At 39.0% G+C, this 9,634-nt stretch overlaps 1 protein-coding gene across 1 annotated transcript; it reads left to right on the top strand.

Annotated features, from left to right (window-relative positions):
* The first annotated feature begins 317 nt into the window (after nt 1-317).
* On the top strand, nt 318-6,663 carry RAB39B (RAB39B, member RAS oncogene family). Its single transcript, XM_090264456.1, has 2 exons — nt 318-737; nt 4,191-6,663. Exons 1-2 carry the CDS (start codon nt 523-525, stop codon nt 4,615-4,617), a joined length of 642 nt encoding a protein of 213 aa, XP_090120582.1. The 5' UTR covers nt 318-522; the 3' UTR covers nt 4,618-6,663.
* Nucleotides 6,664-9,634: the final 2,971 nt, after the last annotated feature.

Below are 9,634 nucleotides of genomic sequence, written 5' to 3'. Positions count from 1 at the left end.
CATGTGGAAAAATATATAACAAGCTGTTAATATCTTGGGGAGGGAGAGGCACAGATAATTATGGACTTTCCTTTTTTGTGTACATTTTTGTATTGTTTCCTAGTTTTAATAAGAGTTATTACTTTTTCAATTTGACAGATAACATTTTTAATTAAGAAGAAGGGGTAGGTGGAGAAATTAAAGAAGAGAACAACGATTTTTCAGTCGTTTCTGTGTGCGCTCCTTTTACAGACAGTGCGGCGTCTCCAGGCGACGCGTCTACGCGGGGGATTACAGTAACCCGGTTGTCAGAGATGAGTCAGAGTGCGTGGTGCTGATGCTGCTGCCATTTCATCACCTCTCTGAGCGCAGCATCCATCCCTCCGCTCTTCCTGCGCCTGGGCCTACCTCGCCTCGGGCTCCAAGTCAAGCGATGTGCTCGCAAAGGATCTAGATCCGGACCGAGCCGCACTCTCTGAGGCCTTGGCGGGAAGACCTCTCTCGCCGAACAGGGCCAGGGATAAGACCTGCGGAGCCCTGGCCATGGAGGCCATCTGGCTGTACCAGTTCCGGCTCATTGTCATCGGGGATTCCACGGTCGGCAAGTCCTGTCTGATCCGCCGCTTCACTGAGGGCCGCTTTGCCCAGGTTTCAGACCCCACCGTGGGGGTGGATTTCTTCTCTCGTCTGGTGGAGATCGAGCCAGGAAAACGCATCAAGCTTCAGATCTGGGATACCGCGGGTCAAGAGAGGTTCAGGTGGGAGCGCAGTCCGGGCCTGAGAGCAGTGGGAGGGTCTGCGGAGCTTACACAGCCCCCGGGGAAAGAGGACTTCCTGGTACGGGTCGCGGCCCGCGCGTAGCGATACCGAAGGTCTAGGTGTTTCTGCTTAAGCCCACCTTCACGTAGTTGAGAGTTCTGTGCAGGGAAAGGAGCTCCCTGGCAGAGAAGGCCGGTCAATAACACATTCCTTGCACCACAACTCCACCAACCAGTCCCTTGCTGGGTAACAAACCAGCTGGAATTAATCACTGTAATTCATCAATCTCAGCCTCTGCACTAAATACTTTTTAAAATGTTCCCAGGTCATCCCAACATATATAGAAATATAGACAGATGATGTAAAGATAGACATAGGTACAGATATAGATTTTTATATTATATATAGATAGATACAGATATATACATATATGCATATATATGAAAGTCAGATACTGATGATTGATTCCCTCTTGCAACCAGCACACATTCATTGATCATCCACTCCATGCCAGACATTTTTGTTTCTGAGAAAATTTACACAAGGAGATGCCATGTAAACAAAACAGATAGCAGGCCCTTCCCTCTTAGAACTTCTGTGCTAGCATAGTGGAGTGGGTGGGCAATAGATAATCAGCAATTACATGACAAAGAGTCTTGTTTATATTTGTATAACCTTTAGCACATAATATGTAATCAATTAACAAATTTAATTTTCTTGTACAACCTTTTGTTTTTCCTTTGTAGTATGTATCATTTGTAAATATATGTATAATATATACAGAAGGAGGAAAAACTACTTGGAGAAAATGAGGCCTAATAAGTATGACAGAAAAGAAGCCAGACAGAGGAAACAGCATTTATAAAGACAGAAGTGACAGAGTGCAATGGACACAGAAAACTTTGAGAGAGCAACTTGAGCTAAAGTCACATAGAACATCAGGAACTAGATCAAAAGGACTCAGTAGCCCATGTTTATGATCATTTATTCATTTATCTATTGAACACTAATTAAGCATAGAAGATATTGGTTAGGTAGTTGAAGAGGGATAGGGAAAAAAGGTAACTAATAACTACAAGCTTAAGTTGGCTGCAAATCACCACTTCCACAAACACTACTGGCAAATATCCTTGTACAGATTCACTTTGAACTTGTGAATGCATTTCTCATAAATGAAGAAATGTCTTTTTTATATTTATTGGAATATCTGTATGAATAGCCTTTTCATATCCACTGCTTATTATTATTGGGTGATATTGATTTGTAAGAGTTCTTTTTAGGTTAGGAAGATCTACCTATTTCTAGCATGCGCAGTGTAAAATATTTTTCTAGTTTGTTATTTGTCTTTGAACTTCAAGAAATTTTTTTTAAATCTTCAGCTGAGGACATGCTCATTTATTTATTTATCTATTTTGAGAGAGAGGGGAAGGGAAGGAGAAAGAGAGGGAGAGAAACATCCAGGTGAAAGAGAAACATTGATTGGTTGCTTTTTGCAAGCACCCTGACCAGGGACAGAACCCACAGCTCAGGCATGTGCCCCAACTGGGAATCGAATCCTTAGCCCTTCGGTTTTTGGGACGATGCCCAAACAACTGAGCCACACCAGCCAGGGCAAGAAAATGTTTTGAAAGTCTTAATTTTTATTCAACCTTATGTTGTGCTTAGAAAGGGTTTTGTTACTTTCTAAATACTCACTTTGTTACTTTCTAAATACTAATGTAATAACGTATTTTAGAGTTTTGAAAGGGATATACAGCTTGCTTATTGATGTCTTAAACCAAGATGTTCACAAATCAAAACCTTCGATCATGTATCCATGAATCTTAAAACATAAGGGAATTAGAACTGTTTTCATTCCCTAGGGCTGATTTGCCTAATTTTAGAGACCTGAACTTGGTTTGCTCTTCCCATCCTCTAGTTTGGACTTTAACCTTTGGGACAATGATTATTCTATTACCATTAAGCCATTTGCCTTAAGCCTTAAGCTATTCAGTCCTCATTTTTATCTTCTTCATCCAAGAAGACAGAAAACCTAAAAATAGGCATAGATCAAAAGAGCCCAGGAGTCTAAAGCAAGTGGTTGTAGAAACAAATAATTCTTATCTCTAAAATGCTCTAAGCAAAGTACTAAAATGTATATTGATAATGAGACTCCACAAATCAAGAAATTAAAAAGATGTTTTGCCCTGGCTGGTGTGGCTCAGTGGATTGAGCGCCGGCCTGCAAACCAAAAGGTCACTGTTTCAACTCCTAGTCAGGGTACATGCCTGGGTTGCGGGCCAGGTCTTGGGAAAGGCAACCAATTTCTCTCTCATATTGATGTTTCTCTCCCTCTCTTTCTTCCTCCCTTCCCCTCTCTCTAAAATTAAAAAAAATAAATAAAATCTTTTAAAAATGAGGTTTCTTCTGCTTCCAAAGTACAGCAAATTTATATATATTTTAAAATATTATAATTAGAAGTATTCTAATTATAATGTTTTAAATAAATAATGCCATTTTAAAGAGAAGCTCTGGCAATTTAGGCAGGCTTTCCCAACTGGTGGCTACGTATTCAGCCTCACTGAAATGTGTCAGGAAATATGGCTGATAGGCACTTTAAGGCCTTTGCAGACCATCTCTCTTTTTTTAAATTCCCATTGGCCTGGAAAATAAAAAACAAAATTGTGTTTCTCCACAAAATTGTGTTTCTTCTCAAAGATTAGGTTAAAATAATAATAGAGCCCTAGCTGGTGTGGCTCAGTGGATTGAACACCAGTCTGTGAATCAAAAGATTGCTGATTCGATTCCCAGTCATGGCATGTGCCTGGGTTGTGGGCCAGGTCCCCAGTTGGGGGCTTGTGAGAGGCAACCTATTGACGTAATCTCTCCATGTTTCTCTCCCTCTCTTAAAATAAATAAATAAATAAATAAATAATACAGAGACAAACATGTTAATGATAATTGGGAGAAAGTGGAGTGTATTGCAATATACGTATATATTAATGAGCATTTTCTGTCAACAACCATAAATTTATTTTCAAAAATTGTTTCAACTATTAGAACTTATAATGAGCTCTCCAACTCACAGAACACTTTGACATCCATTAATTCGTTTTGCCTCATGATTACCGGTGACTTAGGTACATTATTTTACAGAACAGGAAATCTCATTCAATTATTCAGCTGTAAGGGTGGGAGAGTTAGCTGTGGCTCTACCTGAATTGAGGGAAAATTCCTGTAAGTTCATGAGCATTCATTTCTAGAAGATGCCATCTCAAAATTTTGCCCATTTGAAAATTCACATATCATTATTATTATGGGATGATATCTGTATTCCCTTGTTAAAAAAAAAAGAAAATCATTTTTTACTAAAGAGCTGTGTCAGTAACCAGAAACACTAGAATACACAGAGTTCACTGAAGTACAGGATCTTGGGCATGACCTTTATTCTTTACTTCTTTCTTTTGTTTTAGATCCATCACTCGAGCCTACTACAGGAACTCAGTAGGTGGTCTTCTCTTATTTGACATTACCAACCGCAGGTCCTTCCAGAATGTCCATGAGTGGTTAGAAGAGACCAAAGTACATGTTCAGCCTTACCAAATTGTATTTGTTCTGGTGGGTCACAAGTGTGACCTGGATACACAGAGGCAAGTGACTCGCCATGAGGCAGAGAAACTGGCTGCTGCGTACGGCATGAAGTACATTGAAACATCAGCCCGAGATGCCATTAATGTGGAGAAAGCCTTCACAGACCTGACAAAAGACATATATGAGCTGGTTAAAAGGGGGGATATTACAATCCAGGAGGGCTGGGAAGGGGTGAAGAGTGGATTTGTACCAAATGTGGTTCACTCTTCAGAAGAGGTTGTCAAATCAGAGAGGAGATGTTTGTGCTAGTCAGACCTTTTTATTTCCAAAACATGCTCTCCCATCTGAACTTAAAAGTGATCAAAATGAATAGAATCCTTGTGTCACTGAAGAGAACCCAATCTTCATTCTGGATACCAAGTGAGCCTCCTTCCCAAGGGGCACTCTGACAGGTTGTGGGTAGATGGATGGGGGAGCCTGGGTGCTGTGACTGAGGGACTATATTACTGGCATGGGCCAACCACTGTTTTGTGGCCCATGCTGGGCAGTGGCTGCTCCATGTGTCCTTTGTAAACCACATGTCAAGAGCCTGAGGTTTGGGGAACCAGGCCCCAGAAAAATACACCCACAGACAAGACAACTATTTCTTGGTATTTCAGCTTATTCATTGGTCATGAACATAAAGACATATATATGGGGGAAAAGAGTACATCATGGGGAACAATTAGCAAAACTAAAACACTGAGATCATCTTAATTCATAAGATTATCCTATACCAAGTGTGTGTGCTGGGTACCAATTAGAAGCATCAATCGCTTCTAAACAGCTCATCTGTAAAATGAGGGGTGTGGACCAGCTATTTACTAAGACCCTTTCAAGGCCTGGTGTTCTAGTAAAAATCATATGACTGAAAGCGGAGGCTATTTACAGTTATTATCACATTGGGGAAAATGTACACTCTTGTGATAGAATCACCAGCTATGTGAAAGAAATTGTCCCATGAAAATTACCTTATAAGTAGAAGAGAGAAACACTAACCCAAATGCCATTCCCTCTTTTCCCTCTGACCATGCCTGGAGTTTCACTGCATTGGCAACTGCACTCTAGAAATAAACAACGTGCCTGTTTCTTCAGGTCATGGCAACACAGGGATTGCCTCTGAAAAGAGAGGCCCTCACTCATCAATCCTTTACTGAGTACCTTCTCTCAACAGGAGGTGCTATAACCCTTACACACACATTATAGTCACTTGAATTACTTATTTAATCAGCATAACAGGCCTGTGAGGTTTTCTTTCCCATTTTGCAAAAGTAAACTAAGAGGCAGGAGATTCACTTGGCCAAGGTGAAGGTCTCTTGGCTCTTAGTTCTTGTTTCACTGCATTGTCTTGCTGTCAGATGAATGATTAACTTGTTAACTTTGGAAGAGATATGACTGTAAATAAATGTTCTTTACATGTTAGGATATGTTTCCTTATTGATTACAACTCAACTATAATGCTGAGGGAACCTAGGGATGAATCAAAGGTAAAGCCCACTCAGGTACTATTGACAAGAAGGCTTTAAACAAATGAATAATTGCACAAGTGAAAACACATTAGAACTGTGTATGCTAGAAGTGTTCTTATCACTGAAACACAGTGGAAATATTATTGAAAGGAACAAAATACAGCAGTGGGAAGTGGGATGGGGATAAAATACTCACCTCACAATGACCTTGGCCACCTGTTTGCCATATACCTATATTAGGTTCCTGTCTGCCCTAGAAAGTCAGCTCTTAATTCTCAGGTGAACAGACAGATAACTGCATCAGAAAATTTGAATGGTTGGCTTGAGGTTCCATTACCTTCTTGAAGAGAGGTGATGCTTTAAATTATTTTTTGAATTGTAGCCAGTTCAGCTAGGCAAAAGCCATACTTTTCACAGTAAGAAAATTCTGATTAGAGTCAGGTTTCTTATAGTCATTGTGATAGGAAAGCCTAAGAATGGTAAATTGCTTTGAGATATAGTGTTAAACTTCAGTATGAATGTGATTGAATTTGAAAATGTGGGAAATTTACTTCAGCCAGAATAAAGAAGCCAAATCATGAAAATATGGAAACAAATCTTCTTGGACCAACCTGCAAGCATCAACTACAAGTGAACCAATCATGATCTCTACATTCATTTAACATGACCAGGCTTGGGTAGAGTAATTAAGTTGATAGTTTTGTGATTGTGGAAGACAAATAAACAATGGTAAATTGGGTTAACACAAAGTTCATCAACTATTTTATTTAATTATGTTTAAAAGATTCTGAAAGCAAGATTATACAGTGGATAGATGAGGGTTGACTGGATTCTGTCAGTTCAAAAAAAAAAAAAAAAAAAGAGAAAAACAAAACTTCTCTACAGTTTTTTTTTGTTTCTTTTTTTGTTTTTTTTTTTTTTTTACTAAAATACACTATATGTATACTTTTCCCACTCCTTGCATTTTTAGGCAGGTTTAAAAATACTCAGCATAGATCCAGCAAGGTGGCTGAGCTTAATTGCTTAAACAAGTTCTAGAAACTTTAAAAATAATCATTTTAGTAGAATTCAGTGCTGTTGTCACTGCAATAAGTGGGTTTAGAAAATAAGTGTGAAAAAATCAGGTGTTAATACAATACTAAGGATAAAGCTTTAGAAGCTATTTTACTACATAAGTAAAGAAAAGATTAACTTGTAACAAAGACCACACTGCATGTTGGAATAGATTGTCTCATATTCCAAAATAAAATGTACTGTATACTTTTCCTCACTTTGTTGTGCACTGTAATGAAATGTGAAAAAAATGTTTCCTTTAGCTGTATGTGAATGAAAATATGCTTGTATTTAGTAAAATGGTTGATTATGTGACTGAGATTCCAAGTGTGCATTGTAGCTGTTTCCAGAATCTGTCACTACAGTGTAGCAACCACAACCACTGATATCAATTAGATATGACATATACTATGCACCACAGTATTCACCAGTATCTCAAAGCCAGAAAGAGAATGTAATTTTTGAAAGTTGAATGATCATTATGTTGAAATTCACAGAGAACTCAGTACTGCCTGGGAATCTCATGCCACTTTTGGGAAAGTTGTTCTGTCAGGACTAAATCTCAAGCATTGCAATTTTTAGCCAATGATTTTAATACTAACACCACGTAGCTGATTATAACTATTGTCTTCCCTGGGAAGTCGTCTTTTCTCCAGGCTAAATTGCCTCAGCTTTTTAACGTCCTACTATGGTATGCTTTTTACTTCAGTATCACTTTCAGTGTGGGGTCCAGATTGGAACATAATAGTTCAGAACATAGTCTAGGGTTTATAGGTCATATCTAGAGGAGGGCGAAAGAAGAAAAGATACTTGATTCTGAGTTTTAGCATAAGTAGACTGAGTTCTGCACAGCTTTATTATGTTCATAGTAATGAGTGAATGAGGGAGGAAGAAAAAAAGGAAGGAAAAACTAATGATGCAACAGCATTTAATATAGTTTATGACTCCATTCTCCTTTAAACACTCCCCAGGGCTTGATAATTTTTCTTCAGTTACATTAATTCTCTTGGTGACTTCATTCAGTCCCATGCCTGTAAGTACCATCATTAAGCCAATGAGTTCTAAATTTATATCTCCAACTAGTCTCTTTGGACTCCAAACCTTTATGACCAACTGCTCTACCTGACATTTCTATTTAAATGTCTGTTCGGTATTAGAAATGAAACATTTCTCAAACCAAGATTCTAATTTTCTTCCCAGACTTGTTCCTCCCATAGCCTTCTCCTTCTCAGTAAATGGTAGTATTATCCTTCCATGAACTCTTGCCAAAAACCTTGGAGTCATTGTAGACTCCTCTTTCACAGTTCACATTTTATCCATCAGGAAGTTATGCTTGTTCTACCTTAAAAGTATAACCAGAATCTGACAGCTTTTCACCATTTTCACTGCTAACACACTAGTCCTGGTCACTTTCATTTGTTGCCTGAGTTATTGTGATAACTGATCTTCCTGCTTCCACTCTAGTCCCGCTCAGTCCATTCACACAACAGCCAGAGGAAGCCTGATAAAACATTAGTTATAAGCAATCATCTACTCATAATTCTCCGGTAGTTATCCATTTTACTTAGCTTAAAACCCAAAGTCCTCTCAATGCCATCCAGAAGAACCCTTAGAAATGCATTCCATCCCTATCCCACAACATCTGTAACCTTGTTTCTTATTGCTGTTCCCCAAGTCATTCTACTCCAGCTATATGGGTATCTCCTGTTCTTCAAACACAACAAGCATATTCATATCTCAGGGCCTTTGTACTTGCCCTTCACTCTATCTGGAATTCTCCCTCACTTCCATCAAGTTTTGGCACCAACAGCTTCCAAAATTTGCAAGCATCTTCCTGATTCTGGAGAAGATGTGGCTCCAGAAGTCCTTCCCGACAGTCCAACATAAAGTCTAACTCTTCAGTCTTCTCTGGGGAAAACCAAGTTTAGGGTGAGCAAAAAAGGTAAAGGAAACTTATAGGAAAGAATGGAAAACCTGGAAAGTACAATTCCACAGGAAGTGAATAATAATATCACAATGCGGCAGCAAGTTCAGATAGATAAGGACTAAAAGATATCCGTAGAATTTGAGGGAGCATGAACTTATAAGTGATCTTTGCCAGCATAGTATTGGTAGAATGAATTCTGCTTACTCCAAGCTCTCAGAAGTCAGTGTTGTCAGTTCTGCTGGAGGCCCAATTCTCTTCTCACTCTCCATCCTCTCCTCTCCTAGACAAGCTTACATACTCTCACGACTTCAGTTAACTGTCTTTGCATTTAGGACTCCCAAATGAAGGGCTCCAGCCCATTCTTCTGAGCATTATACCAACACAGCCAACTTGCCTACTAAACACATCCACAAATTCCTCAAACTCAGCATATCCAATATGAAATAAACATCTATCAAAATGTGCTCCTTCCACCCCAGCATTTCTTATTTCTATAAATGACACCACCATCCACACCCTTGTTCAACACAGAAACTTAGTTATCCTAAATCCTTCACTTCCTCTCACCTCCCACATCAAATCCATTACCAAGCACTGTCAGCTCTATATTCAAAATATATACAAGTCTGCCATTTCTCATCTCCATTGTCATCACTTTTGTCCAAGCCACTATTAACTCTTTCCCAAACTACTTCAATACCTTCCTAACTGGTCTTCCACTTCTCTTATTTCCACGATACATTCTCAGCATAACAGCCAGAATAATCTTTTCAAAATAGACATAAGATTAGGTCATTCCCCTGCATAAAAACCCACCAATGGTTTCTCATCACACTTA

This window comes from Furipterus horrens, unplaced genomic scaffold, assembly GCF_987537825.1.
Source record: "Furipterus horrens unplaced genomic scaffold, mFurHor1.1.pri manual_scaffold_17, whole genome shotgun sequence".
In the NCBI taxonomy this organism is placed as follows: Eukaryota; Metazoa; Chordata; class Mammalia; order Chiroptera; family Furipteridae; genus Furipterus; species Furipterus horrens.
This window is presented reverse-complemented; position numbering and strand designations above follow the sequence as displayed.